This window comes from Athene cunicularia, unplaced genomic scaffold (assembly GCF_003259725.1).
Source record: "Athene cunicularia isolate RWA unplaced genomic scaffold, athCun1 BOjh375695_part1, whole genome shotgun sequence".
NCBI classification, from domain to species: Eukaryota; Metazoa; Chordata; class Aves; order Strigiformes; family Strigidae; genus Athene; species Athene cunicularia.
In genome coordinates, this window is record NW_020799149.1 from 59,300 (window position 1) to 77,249 (window position 17,950).

The following is a 17,950-nucleotide window of genomic DNA, read 5'->3' on the forward strand; positions in this document are numbered from 1 at the left end:
GCCATGGGGTGGGACAGTGTGTTCCCATACAGGAGTGAGGAATGGGGGAAGGGGCTGCCTCTGGGGAGAAAGGACTGATCCAGCCCCTCCACAGGGCTCCCTCCTGGAGACCCCTGACACTCACCTCCTTCCCACCCATAGCTTCAAACATCTTCTCAAGCTGGACACGGAGCTGCTGGATGTTGTTCATCAGGATGCAGGGCTGGAGGAGGGGGATGGAGAGGGGGGGTCAGCACAAACAAATGTGGCTGGAGCAGCTGCCCACCACCCCAGATCCCTCCCACCCTGCACTTGGGGACACAGGAACAGTCGTGGCACAGAGCCCTGACTAGCAACACTTCAGGGACTCCCATCAGATAGAGACTGAAGGCAGGACCTGGGTCACAGGGACCAGCTCTGGAGCCAGGGTGATGGCTGGGGTCACTGTGTGGAACATGCCCTCCCATCCCCACCAGGCAGGTGGTAAGCAGAAGAGAGATACATCACCACTTTCTCCTTCTCCTTAGAGCAGTACGAGGCAAAATCCTTGGAGATGATCTCAGCGTACTGGAGAAGCACATTGCTGATGGTCTGCAGTCAAACGAGGGCCGCAACAAACATATCCAGACAGCAGCAAAGAGGAGGAAGGAGGCTGTGAATCCCACAGCAGTGAAACAACCCAATGCCTAGATAGACCCTGGGACACCCGGACCCTCTGGCCCCATGGATGCACCAGGAGCTGCATGGGCACAGCCACTGGAAGCCAGAGCCAGCACATCTGGCTTTCACAGGCAGCTCCCATACAGCTGTGAAGGCATCAGCCTACATGTAACTCCCTCCCACACTGCAGCAAACCAGTAGCATTTAATTAATCTAGATTAATTAACTAATTAATTATCTAATCTCCTGTGCTAGCAAAGATGGGAGAGCCACAGGGTCTGTTGGTGACACACTTGCTTGAACATCCCTCTTAGAATCGGTGCAATCTGTGCCCTGTGCTGCTGCCTGCAGCTGGATTGGGGGCGGCAGAGAGAGCCCAGGAGCCCTGGGCCAGGGCTGGGACTGGGTGCCAGAGGTGCTGCTGGCCCAGCAGCCCCCACCCCAGCAGCTGCCCACCTTGGCAAACCTTCGCATGTAGTGCCCAACAATCTGGGGGTCAGGACATTCGAGCTTCTTGATGATCTCAAAGCTCTGATTGAGCTGGGAGAAGACGTCCACCACCGAGCAAGAGAAGAGTGCGTGTTCCGACGTCTGCTGGAACTGGGGGAGCAAGAGGCAGTATCAGTAGGAGGTGGGGACGGAAGATTTTGTGCATTGAGGGACAAGCCCTTCACCCAGCCCCAGCTGCAGCTCCTGTGCCCACTGACAGCCCTGTCCATACCCCATCCTTCTTGTCGCGCTCCAGTGCTCCATGCAGGAAATCCCGTGACACCTCTTCATTCTCATCCAGCCACTGGATAACGAAGGGCTCAAACCAGCTGGAAGAAAGGCCCATCCCCAGTGAGGCTGGCTAGTCCCTGGGGTGCAAGCACCCCCTCCCCGGCCCCCCAAGGCCTGCACTCACGCGGGGTACTCGGGCACACGGCTCTTGAAGGAGGGAAGCTCAGTGACATACTCGTTGTATAGCCACTTCACCTTGAAGTGCAGGTTCATGTAGTCCGCACTCTTGCACAGGCGGTGCTTGTCGTGCTCTGCACGGGAAAGGTGAGTGTGTGCAGGGGTTGCTTCGAGCCCCAAACCTGGGAGGCAGCTGCCTCAAGGGCAGCTTCAGGGATGCCAGTGTAATGGGAAGTGCTTCTTGGGTGGGATTTAAGCTAGCCATCGTGTTGATGAGCAGGCAAAATGGGTTTGCCCAGGGAACAGGCAGGAGTGCAGCTCCTGCCTGGTTCCCCCACCCGGCTCAAGGTGGCACAGGGGGACTCACCCTCCATCGCATACTTCATGTCCTGAGCAAAGAGGTTCCACATCACCTCAGCACTGATCTTTCCCACGTTCAGTTCCTGGGGGAACCTGGGACAAGGGGAAAGCATGGACACGGGGTGGACCAGCCTCCACTACAACCCCCCCACATCTCCTGCTTGCCTCAGTTTCCCAATTTGCAGGATGGATGTTACAACCCACTTCCAAAGGACTAGAGCCACCATTGCCACCACATGGGTATCCCCCTGAGTACAAAGCAGGGTACCCTTTCCCGGCACCTACTCACTGGTTCAGGCAGGGTGTGTAGGAATTCTTGTCCTCCTCGATAATGGAGACTATCAAGGTGATGAGCTTGGACCAGAAATCCAGGTTTTTGATGCTGGGGCCCTGCTCCTCAGGAGGCACCTCGCCTTTCTTAGTCTGGAGTGATGGGGACACAGTGGAAGCTCCAGTCATCCCACCCACCAGGCTCGATTTCATGGCAGGGCTAACAAGGAGGCAGGAGGACTCTGGGGACACCCTGAAGGCCCCCACGCAGCCCCGCCTCGTCTGGGCCCGGTCTCAACCCCGCAGCAGTGGGGCTCAAACCCTGCCCAAGGCTTGGGGCTCATTCTGCATGGGGCTGAGTGCTCTGGAGAGGGAGCAGGAGCATGATGCGAAGAAGAAGGGAAGGGGATGGGGAAGGTGAGCAGGGGGCGGCGAGGTCCCAGTGCATCCCAGCTCCCCCAGCCCAACGCACCGGGTCCGTCTGGTACTCGCGACTGTAGAGCTCATGACAGTTGTTGAAGATGTACTCATAGGTGGAGTTGAGGCAGGCTTTCACACAGTCCTTCACCACCTGGCTGGCTCGTGGGGGGCTCTGCAGCTCCTGGACCTGGGTGTGCAGGGAGGGAGCGGTGCTGGAGGCAGACCTGCAGCCCCAGGAGCTATCACAGGGTCAGCGGGACCCCAACCTTGCAAAGAACTGAGGTCAGCCAGAGTTAGGCTCGCACCGGAAGGACGGGCTGAGCAGGTGCCCTGCAATACCTTCATCCGAAAGAAGGTGATGCTGGTCAGCAAATCCACCGTGGACTTGAGATCCTGCAGCCGTTCGGGACTGCTGGCAGGGAAGTTGTTCTGCCAAAGGGGAAGAAGAGAGATGAGTTGCACATAAAATTCTCACGGGGCTGAGTGGAGGGGGACCAAACACCTGCCTGTTGTTTCAGACTTTATTAGACAGGTGAGGAAACTGAGGCACAGCAGGCGTCTTACCCGGTACATGGAGAGGTCGATCCTCAGTGAGTTGTGCAGCTGATCGAGGAGTTTGACGAACCGCTCCTTCTGCGGAGAAATGCCCCAGAGACAGGTAAACGGGGGAAAGGCAGCAGGGACCACCCCCCCTCCCTGCTGCCCCTGGCTATCTCTGCCCACACCACCCCCAGCTCATCCCTTTCCTTCCTGATGTCCTGTTGTTTTTCCTTCCCTCTTGCCTTCATCAGAGCCCTGCGGGCAGGCACAGGATGCCCATGGCATGTCCTCACTGGTGGCTGGGACTCACTGGCAGCCATCGATGTCTCCCTGGGCACACGTGGCTGTGCTGGGCGTGGTACAGAATGAAGAGGCAACACTACATATCCCCCCCTGCTCTTGCTCTCGCTGGCGGTCGGTGCTGGGAGTGGGGACGGGCTGCTCTATCTGTGCTGCCCGCGTGGGGCAGAAGCAGGGAGATGGTGCGCAAGATCGTGCCCCTGGGCTGCATGGCCCCTGGATTGAAGCTTTCTGAATGCTCAGAAAAAAAGGGCAGGGAAAAAGCAGCTGGGCTCTTGCAGCGCTTGCCCTCCTGAGCTGCTCTGAGGCAAAGCCAGGATGGACCCCAGGAGTTGGATGCCTCCATGGGCTCCTCGCTCGCCCAACTGAGCTGCATCGAGGGACATGGGCAGGGAACCGTCCCCGGTACGGGGGTCTCCACTGGGGCTGAGTGGCTTTATTCAGCTCAGCCCAGGTCCCGTCCAGGAAGCGCAGGGCAGGAGGATGCAAATCCCATGTTGGGCTGCGGATCGGGCATCAGAGCTGAGGGTAAAGCAACCAGTCTGCCACAAAACACCGTCAGGAGGCATTTCGCTTTGCATCTCCGCCGGGGGGGGTGGGCTTTGGGCAACCCCGTGGGCCCCTGGGTTCCCCCCGCAGCACCAGCTGTACCAGGTCAGGGCTGTCCCACTGGGCTCCGGAGAGCCTGGAGCAGCTCCCCAGGTCCTGGGGGCGAGGACAAGGTGACGGGATGGGGCAGTATGTCCCGCACCCGCCTGGCCATGGCTCGGCCAAGCCCACAGCCTGCACTGGCAACCGCAAACCTTCGGCGTGCTCGCCCGCCGGAGACGGCAAAGCCAGGCTTTGGGCCGAGACCGTGCGTCCCCGCCACCAAACGGCTACAGTGCTTTAAAACTGGACACGACGGGTACTCGGGGTTAAAGCGACACGGCCGGGCACTTTAGGACCCAACCTTAGGCTCTCTAAAAAAAGAGAAAGAAACAAGTTTTTAAAACCCTCCATGTTAGAGAAAAGGCGCTTTTTTTTTTTTTTTACAGTTTCCTCCTCCTGCATGACCCGGAGGCACAGCTCACTTGGCTGTAGCTACACCCTGCAACAGGAACTGGGAGGTGAGTCAAAGATGCTGCCCGGAGCTGCTCGGCCCTGGCTGCGGCCCTGGTTACCCAGCACTTTGCCTGACCCAGGGCTGGGCACTGATCCCAGCTCGACCCATGTGCATCCAGAGCAACCAACCACCTCTGGGACGACATGGGGGGAGTCAGGGCAAGAGCTCAGCCCCTCCTTGCCCACATCCCCAAGGACACACCTGGCCCCAGCACAAAGTCGCCCTGCTCGCTGCAAGCAAGGCATGCAGCGGGCACCCATGGGTGCTAGCACAGCCAGGCGGGTTTGCAGCGGTCCCAGAGTGTGCCCAAAGCTCCCAGGGCCATGCAAAACTCCAACGAGATGCAGCAATGGCTCTTTGCCACCTGCTTGTGATTTTGCCACCAAAGTTTCCCCCTCCTGCCACACCGCTGAGCAGCATCCCAGCCCGCTCGGACTCTAGTGGTGGTTTTACCATAATAATCTGGGGAGCAAATTTAGACCTTCTCCCAGGAAGGCAGTGGCTCTTCTACTTCCAGAAAAACTGGAGCAGGATGAATTTTGGGGCAAGCAGGGGCTTATCCCCCAGCAGCTCAGCTGCAGTTTGGAGCGTGGTGTTTTGCACAGCCCTATTTGCTCCCCAAGCCCCCCGCCCCCTCCCAAGAGAAGAGAGAGAAGAAGGAAGGAGTGTTTACGCACCATCGGACTTACCCCGAAATTGGAAGCAGCAAAGCGGTCAGAGGCTGAAACATTGGTGGAAGCAGTGGTGTGGGCATAGTAGGCATTGATGTTGGCTAGCAGGGTACTCATCACTGCTGGGACCCCCGGGCACATGTATTTGGAGGAAAGGCAGGCAAAATGCCTGCAAAGGGAGGCAGAAAGTGAGGTTACGAGGCAATGGGAGGGGCTGCCTGTAGGAAGGGGCTGTGGGGTTTGGGGTGCATGCACAGAGAAAGGGAGGGAAGGCTGCAGGGGTGCAGGGCGAGCTAGGGCAGCATGTCTCCACCTGTGGCAGGGAGGTGGGTGCAAACGGCAGCAGGAAAGGAGGGTGCTGACAGTGACGCCCCATGCAGGGCTGGCGCAGCCCTGCCGAGCAGGTGGAAGGTGAGGGACTCACGTCATGGCCTGGTAGATGGACTCCACCCCGTAGCGCATGGCAAACTCGTCCACGATCTCCTGTGCAGTCTCATCAAAATACACCTTCCAGGCGTCATCTCCCTTGGCATCAGGGATCTTCACCACCCCGTTGTTTTGCAAATCCGTCACAAAGTGGAACAGGTTCTGGAGGTATAAATGAGTCCCATCAAATCCCCAAGACTGGTGGTGGCACAGTGGCGTTGCTGGGGTGGGGGCCATGCCCCCCGCCCCTGCCAGGGCTGCTCACCTCGTGCAGGCACGTGTACTGTACGTGGTAGGGAGCCACCTTCTCCTCGCCTTTGATCTCCACGCTGATGTGCAGCCGGATGGCTCCTGACACGGCCGACTTGTCTGTCCGCTTGTCTGCAGGGGCACAGGGAGAGGAGGAGACGTGAGGCTTCCCCAGAGCAACTCTGCTCACTCCTGGCCCCAAAGAGGGGCAGACAGCTCCAGCACAGAGTAGTTGCTGGCCAGGGGGACGCCCAGCGCCAAGCGCAGCCAGGCCAGGGTACAATGCAACCGAGGCATTGCAGGGAGGGGTTTGGCCGTATTTCCAGGCACTACAGAGATGTGGCCTCTCTGTGCCTCCATTTCCCCTCCGTGGAGGGCCGGTGCCCCAGACCTCCTGGGCAAAGGTTTTGAGAATACACTGGAAAACATGTGATCCAAATGGCTTTTGATATTCAGTGTTTTTACCAGCAGATCTATAGGCTAACATGCCCATACAGACTAATACACTGAAATAGCCTTCAGCCAGAGCTGACAGCACATCCCCTCAGGAGCACAGGGCCAGAGGTCCTGGCCCAGGGGGGCTGTGGTGGGGCAGCTGATTACCAAGGTTGTACCAGACGTCCATCTCCCCACTCAGGGTCCGGACCTCGATGATTGTCTGGCCTAGGAAGTCATCAGACTCCCTCTTGAAGCGTTGTTTGACACGGGACTTGATGTCATCATCTTCATCCCAGACACGGACCTTGATGCGGTCAGAGGAGTTATGGCACTCACTGGGGAAGCAAGAAGGGGCAAGCCCTGGAATGAGCAGGGAAACCTTTCCAGCCTCTTCCCAGCCTGTTTCCCTAAATAGGAGGGAGGGACCATCCCAGCACTTGGCAGGAACTGGGCAAGAGAGTACATGGCACCCACCCTCCCCAGTGGGCTCGTTAGGGCCCAACACAGCCTGGATCAGCCCCCATTGCCAGGAGCCAAACCCTCCATGGCACAAAACCAGCACTCCCAGTGGCCCCAGCAGCCTCCCTCTATCCACAAGGGGGGCAGGATGAGGCCCCAGCTGACTCCCCACCACCCTACAGGGACATGCTGACAGCCCAGCATGACTGTGAGTGGCCAGGAAGGGGGATGGAGGGACCAGGGGTGAACTTACAAATGGAAATTCTCCTCCCAGACTGGGTTGAGATTGCCGTAGATAGTTTTAGTCCTTTTTTTTGTCTTTCCAACCTGGACAGTGACATATGGGTCACTGGACCCTGTCTTATCCTTTGCTTGCAGGCCCTGGGCACAAACAACTGCAGCGCAGCATGGCACAGCACAGCACAGCACAGCACACCCATCCACACGAAGCACACACGTGGCACAGACAGTGGAGAGAACAGAGAGAGGAGTCAGAGCCACGGCCACACCAAGATACCCGCAACAGGCACTCTGTGCACCCCATCAGAGCCCTGGGGACTGGAGCCTCTTTGCAGGATGAGGGGCAGGAGGGGGGCTGGAGCATGCAGCATCCTTGGGCAACGGCACAGCCACAGTGCCCAGAACACAGTGCCAGGCCAGCCAGTGCCTACCCGTGATGCTGATCTTGGCTGACCATTTGGAGGTGCCATCCAGGACACTCTGCTTCACTGCCTTCATCTGCTGCGTGTGCGTGGTCTTGGTGACCCCAAACACCTCCTGGATCAGCTCAAATATCTCTGGCTTGTTGCGCTCCCGGATCTTCATGCGGTCCTTGAGCACCATGATGATATTCTGGGTCCGGTCCTCTGCTCCGTGTTTGGAGCTCTTCTCCGCTGCTCCTGGCAGAGGACGGCCATGGGTGAGATGGGGCAGATGGTGTCCAGGAGAGAGCCAAGAGCTCCCCAAGCCCACCATGCATGAATTAATTCAAACCTGGAAGGGTCTACACCCTGCCCAGGACAGATCTGCCCGCTCACCACATCCCTCACGCACAAAGCAGGAGTCCAGCTCTCCCCAGCCACTCCCTCCTCCCTCTCCAAAGTGGGAAGGGATGAGGCTGCAGGTGACTGCCCCTTACTCTGCAGGCAGTCAGCATTGAGCAGGTCCTGGCACTTCTCATGACACTTGACGCCACACTCGGCACAGCGCATGCCCTGCCGGGCGATGCCCCAGAGCAGCCCCTCGCACTCGTAGCAGTAGGTGGGAGTGGTGGCTGTCCACACCTCAAAGTTGTGGGGCGTCGTGCAGGAGATGGGGTACACTAAGGCTTGCAGGGTCTTCTTGTAAACATGGTTTTTCTGTGCAAGGACAGGAGAGAGAGGGGGAGAAAAGCTCAGGCAGTGTAGAACAGCTGGGTCATGCAGGGTGCAGACGGCATCCACGGGTCCTGGGCCATGTGCAGTGCCACTGCTGGGTGCAGACAAGCAGGGCAGAGGACAGGGCAAAGGACAAACACCACCATCCCCAGGTGCAGCCGTGAGCACTCTGGCTGCTTTGGCAGCACCAGAGGAGGATGCTGGTGTAGCACAGACCCCACATCTCCATTGCCGGCCTGGCTGGCTGGGGCTCAGCCCTCCCACCATGACCACCCGAACAACCCCAGCACCTACCAGCTCCTCATTGTTCAAGGTGCTCGAGGCCAGCGCGGATGTGATTCCTGCTTTCCTGGACTGGACCAGGGACTGTGGGAAAGAAACACAGTTCCCAGATCCAGCAGTGTACGGGGTGTCCCTCCCACAGTGGCTGTAAAACACCTGGGACAGACCCCCACTACAGGTGGGGGGGGGGGGGGGGGGGGGGGATGTGTGTGCTAGCTGCATGGGCTGGCAGTGGGGACAGCCCAGCTCTCAGTTATGTCAGCACTGTGGCAGTGATGCCACCCCGCTGTGAAGTGGGACTGGAACCAGTTCAGCAGCCCACGGCATTCCCAGTTCAGCCCCAACAGGGCAGAACCTCTCAATGTGTGTCTGAGACCCTGGGGAGATCGGGGTGGGGGGCACTTACCATTGCCTGCAGGCACCCAGGGCCAGCGAGAGGGGGAGAAAAGGCCGTTAGTACAAGCCACCCCAAGGCAGATCAAGTCCTGGCCCCTTCCCTGCTGGAACCAGCGGGAATGGGGGCAACACCAACCCCTCACCCAGCACTGGGCTGGTCCCGGGGGTGGTTTCCCACCCCAAGCCACAGCTCAGGCTGCAGCCTGCCAAATCCCAGCAGGGAAAGGCAGCAGCTCCACCTGACCCCCTGCACTCTGCCCACCCCATCACCACCCACAACCCAACACCCCAAAACCCCGACACCGACACAACACAGTGCAGAAGCGTCAGTGGCTGCCCGAGCGGACTGGGGGGTGGAGGGCACTGGGGTGAGGGGCAGCAAGGGGGGCAGAGGCATGGGAGAGGGCAGGCAGGTTGGGGACAGGACGGAGGCACCCTGGGGAGGGCACAACAAGGAGATGGCGAGGTGTAAAGAGAGGGGGAAAGAGGCGAAGGACACCTAATTCTGGGTGCAAAGGGTGTCTGCTTTCCAAAATTGCTGTCTCTTGTCACCAGGGGTGTGACAGCAGAGTGAGCCTGTGCATTACAGCCCGGGGGCAGGATGGGACCCCAGCATGGGGACTGGGCTGTAGTGGCACAGCGTGACAATAGTGGGGACAGGAACAGAGAGTCTGTGCAGCTCAGTAAAGCCAGCACTGCCCCTCCTCTGGCACATGAGTCTATCTGCCCAGCACCAGCGTGGTCCAAGCTGCAAGGAGCCTATGGCAGGTGGGACAGCAAGGGACCAGGGACACAGCACCGGAAAAAAATAGGAAACCAGACACAGCCCTCGGAAGCCTTGGGCTGATGCTTGGTGTAGGGACAGGGCCCTGGATCTCCGTTAAAGAGAAGCACCCTCAGGTGGGGAGAGCCCAGCTGTGCCATCCTCACAGCTCCCCACTGCGAGGGCCAGGGTCAGGAGACCCCCAAAACAGCCTGGGACACCCCCGCCCCCCACCAGTGGGGCTGGAGGAGGCTGGGCAGGGCTGGCCACCAGCACCCAAGGGTGCTCTCTCTTTAACCCCTCAGACCACGCTCACCAGATCGCTGACTAGAGGGAGAGATTTGCGTCCAGGCTTAATGTCGGGCATGCTGTTAATGCAGCGCAGAAACCTTACTGCCGCCCCCCTGCCGCCAGGGACGGCCAAGCCAGGCCGGAGAAAAGAAAACAGAAAACACAAGCCATGTTAGAGGCGGCTGGGGAGTGGGGCACGAGAGCCCGGCAAGTGCTGGCCGGGGCAGGCGGCGCAGTCCAGCGGGGCGCAGCAGGAGCGAAGCCGGCAGCTGTGTGGTGCAAGGTGTTAGGAGGAACCTCACCAAATCGCTAACTAAGGGGATGGGTTTTCGCTTGCGTATGTCCGGCATGCTGTCTATAATGATCAGCCCGCCACCAGGCCTGCAAGAGAGATGAGAGTCAGTGGGGAAGGGGAATCTGAGACAGGAAGGGGCCCCCTGCTATTGCCCCATGTTCGCTCAGGACTTGGTGGACAGGACTGCAGAGCAACCCCTGGGTGGCCTGGGACACACCTGTGGGACCCCCATCCCCACCAACACCCCAGCCAGGGCAGGACTCACCAGACTAAAAACTGGAGGGGAAGGGGATTCTGGAAGAAAACTGCGATTTTTCCCATATGAAGATGTTTTGCTTCAGTGGTGTGACAGTGAAATGAAAGAAAAAATAACCCTTTTGGCTTAGTTAGCTTTGGCTTTGCAGCATGGAGTGGGAGCCCTGGGGTTTCCCTCTGGGACAGCAAAGGTGAGCACCGAGCCGTTCTGCTGTGAGAGAAACCGAGGCAGCATGGCTCGGGCTGAAATGCTACTTTGCAGCCTCCAGCCCTGTCTGCAAGAAAACCACAGCTCAATCTGGTGGGTTCTCAAGGAAACCTGCCAGGTTCTGCATGGGTCAGCAGCAGGGCCATCTGCGAGGGTGAGAGGGAGGTGAGACCCACGACCCATCCAGGTGAGAGGTTCAAGGTGGGGCACCAGCCCCAAATGGCAGGAGAGAAGTGGGAGCTGCCACCCCAGCTCAGAGCCATACCAAACCACTCACCTCCTCGCTCTCCCCCTTGGCAGCAGCTCTCAGGGACACGGAGCAGTGGCATCTCTGCTGACTCCTCCAACAGCACCAAGCGACCAGCATTCAGCCCAAAAATCTGGCCCCCCGCATGCCCACATCTTGGCCAACTCTCCCCCATGCCACACCCCCAACGAGTTCATTAATCACATCCTAATGAGCAGGGGAGAACAACTCGCAAAACCCCAGGGGGACAGAAAGTTCCAGCTTCCCCATATACTCACCCGCCTTTGAACCACAGGGATTTAGCTTCTCCATCACCTTCCCCGCGGGCCTGCAAGACAAGGGGCAACTGTCATGGGCACAGCACTGAGCCCCGGCACACGTGGCAGCCCTTCCCGGGGCTCAGCATTGCTGGCAGCTGAGTGCCCAGCCAGCGCCCGCAGCACTGGGCAAGAATGTCAAGGGTTTACAGGGTGAGCAGAGAAAAGCGTATTCCTAATACAACGGGGCTCTTCCCAGAAAAGGGCTTGCACTGGGAATAAAATATCTTCAAGAGGCTGAGGTGGGAAAGTGGTGGACAGGCTTCAGCCGAGGGGCTTGGGCTGGCAAAGGAGTGGGGATGGCTGCACCGTGCAAAAATGCAGGGTTTGGGGGATCAGAGAAGCATCATTAGAAAGGCTCAGCAGGTCTGCATGGACCCACAGCCAGCTGGAGAGAAGTGCAGGGAGAAGACAGAGCACACTGGGGATTGGGGTGTGTGCAGGGACCATCCCACAGTGTCACCTCCCTGGAAGGGAGGGGATTATTTTGGGGGAGAAGGGAGGAAAGAGCCAATTACACCTCCCTGAGGGGGCAATCCCTGCACACACACACACACAGAAGGCACACACATTGCTGGGTCGTTCCTGTTGGACATGCTTACCTGCAGGCAGGCTACACCCCTTCCCTGCAGGAAGGGGAGACGCGGGTGCAAGGGCCATGGTGGTGGACAACTGAAAAGAGAAGCGGTGGGGAGGGGGATCGAAGCCCCAGGGGGCGAATCCAGAACCAAAACAAAAAGAAAAGATGGAGGATGGAGTCTAAAAACAGAACAAAAAATTGTCAACTCAATACAGGGGAGAGGGCGGAGAGGCTCGCACCAGCACACTGCATGCAGCACACACCAGGGGAAGGTCCTCAGCACTCCCTGCCCCTCGTGGGGGTCCCACTTGGTGTGAATGGGGTTGTAGGGCCACCACCACTGGGGGTCCCCAGGTCCCCACTGCCCTTAGGGTAAGGGACATCCACGGGATTGGGGAGCAGAAATGTCTGGAAGATGCCTGGGTGCAGGAAGGGGCCATGCCCCCAGCCTAGCACCCAGCTGGTGCTGGGACCCAGCTGTGGGGTTGCTCACCTCCTGCAGCTGCATGCAGACTTTGTTGAAGGCTCTCAGCCAGTTGGCTTTGGCTCGTGTCTTGGGGTCCTGCACCTCTGCCTCTGCCTGCTCCCTGCAAGTACACACAACTTGCTCACTTCCCAGCACAGCACTGGGGAAGGGGGTCAGCCCCCACACCCCAGGCAGGACTGAGGCTGCAATTTAGGGATCCTGATGGACCTTGAGTCATTGTGGCCATGGCAAAAAACACCTCTTGCTACTAGGAAGGACTCTAACAAGGTAGCAAGTCCTGCTGCAAAGAACAGCACAGTCAAGGCAGAGCAATGGGGATAAGCCCAGAGTTCCCCCTCCCTGGGGAGACTCTGCCGGGGGCACCCAAGTGACACGGAGGGATCCCTCCAGGAGCAATGGGCCAGGGGGCTGCTGGTGACACAGCATCTAGGTTAAACACCCTTCACCCCTCATCTCCCCAGCAGGATGCCCTCTGGCCGCTTCCCAACACGCTGAGACCTCCTGGGGTCAAGAGATTTTAACACCCCCAGTGGCTCCAAGCTCAGGAGGACCCGCCAGCCTGGACATGCTGGTTGTGGGTTTTTTCCTCCTCTCTTGCAAAATCAAGACATGGAAGAAAAGACAATAAATCCTCCAAATATCCCAACCTCCTGGAGAGCCTGGTATAATGTGACACTGGAGATGGGTGCCCAGAACTGGGCTGGGATGAGTCTGTGGGGAGCTCAGGAGACAAACCTGCCCAAACTGGCCCAGTGAGGCCTTGCCTGTGCTAACATGTAGTCCTCAGTGCTAATCTATGGTCCTCGGCACTAATCTGGGGTCTTCAGCACTGATCCATGGTCTCCAGTGCCCAGCACAGGACCCTCTAAGCCCCCTGCCCAGAGAACAGGCACTGTAGGCAGACATGAACTAAGGCCACATCACTGGGACTCTAGTTAGTCCTTGGGCCTAAATACATAATTTTTTTTTTTAAAGGCTCATTACACATTCTTTTAAATTAGAGATTCCCCAGCTCTGGTCTAGAATTTAAACTAAATAAAAGACTGAAAAAGCCCATCACGCTTCCCCTCTGTGCAGAGTGGTGGCGCTCACCGAACCACAGAAAAATGGGCATTGTTGGCAATTAAAGGCAAAGACCAATATAAGAATCATTCATGTGCTGTACAAGGGATGTGGCCACCAAATAGTTCATCTGTACATCATAGGAGGCTACGGGCAAGCTTTTAATGTGACCTAGGGAAAGGATTGACTCCTGTGAAGGAAATTTCCTCCTCTGAGTGTGCCAAGCTCCGGGGTAACCCCTCCATCCAGGGAGTCAATAGCTTGAGCCAGAGGAGGGGAATCGCAGCCCCAAACCCCCACTTCCCCCATCCCCAGATTTGTCCCAGGTTAAAAACCTGCACCCCCGCTAGCCCTGGCAGGATCTCAAACACCTTGAGCTCTGCCCCTGCTTAGCGTGGCACCAGTGGCTGGGCCAGGGCAGTGTCCCGAGGGGGCCAACCCTCGCCTGGGTGGCACAAGGTGGGCTTCCCCCAGCTCAATGCCACAGGCACCTGGAAAAGCCCCAGACACCACAGAAGGTCGGTGGCGCTGCCCCTTGGCACTGCAGCACCAGCACCCCCTCCAGAGCACTCCCAGCGTCCGCAGGCACGGTGCCATCCCAAGGACTCTGCAGGCAGACATCCCACTCCTACCTCTCAGCAGGTTTCAGGGGCTCAGGGGCCGCCTCTTGCAGAGGAGCTTCATCCACTCCTAGCTGGGCCTGGAGGGCCTCTGGGGTTTCCTGGAGGGCAGAGGTGTCCTTCTCCTCCTTCCTCTCCTCCTTTTTCTCTTCCTTCCTCTCCTGCTGCTGCAGCTTCAGCTGTGGGACCAGCTGGGGTTGCTGCTGCTGCTGTGGGGCCTGTTGCTGCTGCTGCCCGGGGGGTTTCTGTGGTGGGGGGTAGGCATCATGCTCCGGGGTTTCGTAAGTGCCCTGCTCCTGCAGGTCCTCCTCCTCCTCCTCCTCCTTGGGGTAGCCTTCCTCATTCTCGCTGTAGTCCTCATTGAACTCTTCCTCCTCCTCTTCCTCCTCCTCCAGATACAGATCATCATCCTCTTCCTCCCAGCGGGGCGAGTCTTTGCGGTAGCTGACGGAGCTGTGGCAGGAGTGGTAGGAGTCGCCGTCCCGCTCATCCAGCTCTGAGTCCCGGAGGCTCTCGTTCTCAAAGTCCTCGCTCAGCTGGGAGCTGCCCTGGCTCAGCTCGGCCGACGAGGCATAGCGGCTGCTCCCTGTGGGGCTGCGGGGCCGAGGGGAGACAAGGACAGGGGTCCCGTGGGTCCATGCTGCAGCCTCACCTGCCCTGTGCCACCCCAGCAAGAGCCCCGGGGTCCTGCACCGCCGGCAGGCAGATGTGCAGCTCCCCCCGGGGCACAGCCCCAGGTGAGCACTGGGCTCCTCATCCTGGGGGTTGAAGGCACAGACCCAGGAGATTCCGTGGGCTGGGACTAACCCCCCAGACTGTGGCACTCTCAGGGGTCTGACCTTCCTGCCTGCACCTAGGCTGAACATAGGGATGGGGAGGATGGTGTCTGTCCCCTTGGCTCACCCTGGCCAGTGGTGGGAGTAGAGTGCAGCCAGGCAGCACCCCCAGCCAGATCTTGCCTCCTGCTTCAGCCAAACACCCCATCCTGCCCCCGGCTCACAGACCTGTCACCCAATCTCTACTCTGACATCACAGCACTCCCTGTAGACCTCCCAGGCACCCCCTCTCCACAGACACCCCCTCAACCCCATCACCCCTACTTGGGGGTCCCTTCTCTACTCTTCCTGCCAGTCCAGACCCCTTCCCACCACCCCATCCACCCCACTGGACCCCAGTCCTTCCATCATTCCCCTCTCACAGCTGCCTGCACCTGAGGGAGCAGCAACTCAGAGGGGCTCCCTGCATCCCAGGAGGCTGCCGGGGACAGGGTGGCCGCGGGGCTCCATGGGGAGAGGCTCACATAAGCAAACATGCAGACAGGACAGGGACACGCCTAGGAAGAGGCCGACACCACGTCTCCAGCACCGGCAGCCAGGGCTCAGGGGTGGGCAAGGGGAAAGGAGGACAAGGGACAGGGTGGGCAGAGCCCTGGGCCCAGAGTGGCTGGGCCTGGCAGTGGGGAGCCAGGGGACACCGCAGGGAAGAGGGTGCTGGGGGATGCCCAGGCTGGTCACTGCAGGGAGGGGTCCTGGCATCATCCAGGTACCCTGGGAAGGGGGACTTGTGGCACAGGGGTGCAGGTGACACGGCTCATGCCTTGAAACCCCTCACCTCCCTGGCCTGATCCTGGCCAGAGCTGGGACAGGGGCCCTTGGCACATCGTGAGGGTCCCAAATCACTGCGCAAGGCTTTTGCTCAGCCAGGTTCTCCCTGGGAGGTGACCAGAAATGGAGGGTGGCATATGAGTCCCCAAGGCCCCAGCTCCCACACCCACTGGCATGACAGGGAACAGGCAGCAGTGCTGCTAGACAGTCACTGTGCCAGCGAGCGGGACCAGGGTTCTGGGGCATCCCCCCCACGAACGAGGGTGCAGCGTCAAGAAGGGAAACCACGGGGCCGAGAGACGCCTGGAGCATCCTAATGCTGCTCCCCTGCAAGGCAGCCCGGGGTGGGGAGAGGGGCACCCTGCAGCGGCACGAGGCCACCCTTGCCGGGACTGGTGTTGGCCTCACCACGGCTGCAAGGACCGACCACAGCACTCTGCGATGGCACACGGCACGCGACGAGGTAGCGACCCACCTATCCGATAGGTCTAGGGACCGCCTGCTCTCAAGGGAAGGCTGGCGGCTGGTCCGCCTGCTCGACTCGGAAGCGGACTCAGCGTCGCTGCGTCCGTTTGCGGCAGAGTCTACACTACCATAGCGTCTGCCGGGGAGGAGAGGAAGATGATCAGCAAGGTTCCGGGCACCACGTCACTGCCACCCGCCGCGCCCCGGCATCCCCTGCTGCCGTGGGGACGCTGGCAGGGAGGCTCTGCCTGGCCGGATGGGGCTGGCACCTTGGGCTGGATGCTGGCGAGGAACGTGGCCGTGCTGCGACTGCGGGGACGGGGGGACAGGCAGGTGTCCCTGCCTGCAGCTCTGTCCGCAGCCACGTCTGTGTCCCCAGCCACTAGCTCAGCTCCCAGCAAGGACAGCCAGAGCTTAGGGGTCCCAAAGCCCCACGAGGACAGAGCAGCGTGGTGACCCAAAGAGCTTGAATACTTTCGAGTGAGAAGGAAAGGCTTGGGGCCAGCACCATCCCCCTCTTCCTCGCCTCAGCATCCTTCCCTCTATCACCCACCGCCCTAGAAGCACCATCCCTGGCGACACCCCAGGGGACCCACTGGCCTCTGCCACCTGTGGAGAGGGGATTGAGAGAGCAGGTCCTGGGGGTGAGCTGGCAGCGCCAACACTACCTGATGGGACGCTGGTCTGAGTAGTCCATCTCGTAGCTCTGCATGGAGTCGGTGTAGGAGTCGCGGGAGCTCTGCTGCTGGTGCCTCATGGGGTACTGGTGGACAGAGGCGTTGGGCTGGGAGGTGGTGTAGTATGGTGGCGGGATGCTGTTGCTGGTCTCGCTGCGGTAATCGCTGTCCCGGTCGTCCACCGTGCTGTCGGGGTCATCGTCTGCAAGGAGCCGCAGTGAGTGGGGTAGGGAACACCCCCACGGCTGTTGTGACCAGGGATGCCCCAAATCTACCCCATGCCCAGCACAACCTTGCTACTGCCACCATGTCCCCACCACTGGGGGATCATGATGGGGAGATGGACTGGGATGGACCCAGGAAGGGATGAGGGGCAAGCTGTGTGTGTTCCCCTCTGCAGAAAGGGGCTTGGGGGTATGAGAGGAGGGTGGAAAGGGGACATGGGATATACAGAAGGGGGGAAGAGGAGGACAGGGTGCAGGGACCCTCCCTCTGTCCCATCAATGTCCCACACAGAGGCAAAGCCTGAGCTGCTCCTTGCTAACAGGCACCCCAAGGGCACAGAGCCTCATGGTGCCACATCCCAACTAGCCTGTGGGGACAGTCCTGCACAGGACAGAGCGCTTGATGCCTCCATCCTCACCCAGCACAGAGCCACAGCCCAAGGCCACAGATTGGAACTGAGCTCAGGTCCCCTGAGCCCCGGGCAAGGCGAAGGGGGATGCGCTGGGGACTGCCAGGCTGGGAGGAGAGGAGGGGACAGGATACTTACTCTGCTGTTCTCCCCAGCCAAAATAATTCCAGTTGCCTACAAAAAAAAAGGGGCAGAGACAATAAGGATGGAGGCAGCTCTGAGATAGCAGCAGGAGCTGGCTGGGAGGAACCAGGATCTCCCTCCTAGGAATGGTGGCACTGAGCTGGACTGGGGACAGTGCCCCAAGATGGGACGAGGAGAGCACCCAGGACAGGGCACACTGGCACTGACCTGTGCCGGGTGAGGACAGGGGTTGGGCAATGCAGTTCTGAGACGGGATGGGGATGGGGCCTAGGGGTAGGCACAGTGGCACTGAACTGCACAGGGGACAGGACCTGGGGCTGAGCACAGAGGCACAGAGATGTGCCTGGGACAGTGGCGGGCTGTGCATGGCCCCCGCGTGGTTACAGAAGGGGAAACTGAGGCACAAGTTGGGACAAACCGAGCTTTCATTCCCCATCCCCCAGACTCCTCTGCCAGTGCCCCCCCCCCCCAAA

At 59.6% G+C, this 17,950-nt stretch overlaps 1 protein-coding gene across 1 annotated transcript in view; it reads right to left on the reverse strand.

Annotated features, from left to right (window-relative positions):
• The window catches only part of UNC13A (unc-13 homolog A), a 30,271-nt gene that overhangs the window by 11,962 nt on the left and 359 nt on the right, over positions 1–17,950 (reverse strand). The window contains exons 2-28 of the mRNA XM_026866920.1: positions 17,685–17,744; positions 17,472–17,507; positions 16,691–16,901; positions 16,033–16,158; positions 13,966–14,547; positions 12,278–12,371; positions 11,166–11,215; positions 9,908–9,995; positions 8,839–8,844; positions 8,445–8,516; positions 7,913–8,132; positions 7,446–7,673; positions 7,028–7,169; positions 6,481–6,650; positions 5,894–6,009; positions 5,627–5,790; positions 5,209–5,371; positions 3,151–3,219; positions 2,926–3,015; positions 2,639–2,773; positions 2,186–2,319; positions 1,904–1,989; positions 1,544–1,670; positions 1,361–1,457; positions 1,096–1,239; positions 487–570; positions 125–202 (exon numbers count right to left, since the gene is read on the reverse strand). Coding sequence (XP_026722721.1) covers positions 125–202; positions 487–570; positions 1,096–1,239; positions 1,361–1,457; positions 1,544–1,670; positions 1,904–1,989; positions 2,186–2,319; positions 2,639–2,773; positions 2,926–3,015; positions 3,151–3,219; positions 5,209–5,371; positions 5,627–5,790; positions 5,894–6,009; positions 6,481–6,650; positions 7,028–7,169; positions 7,446–7,673; positions 7,913–8,132; positions 8,445–8,516; positions 8,839–8,844; positions 9,908–9,995; positions 11,166–11,215; positions 12,278–12,371; positions 13,966–14,547; positions 16,033–16,158; positions 16,691–16,901; positions 17,472–17,507; positions 17,685–17,744 — 3,572 coding nt within the window. The remainder of the gene's footprint in view (positions 1–124; positions 203–486; positions 571–1,095; positions 1,240–1,360; positions 1,458–1,543; positions 1,671–1,903; positions 1,990–2,185; positions 2,320–2,638; positions 2,774–2,925; positions 3,016–3,150; positions 3,220–5,208; positions 5,372–5,626; positions 5,791–5,893; positions 6,010–6,480; positions 6,651–7,027; positions 7,170–7,445; positions 7,674–7,912; positions 8,133–8,444; positions 8,517–8,838; positions 8,845–9,907; positions 9,996–11,165; positions 11,216–12,277; positions 12,372–13,965; positions 14,548–16,032; positions 16,159–16,690; positions 16,902–17,471; positions 17,508–17,684; positions 17,745–17,950) is intronic.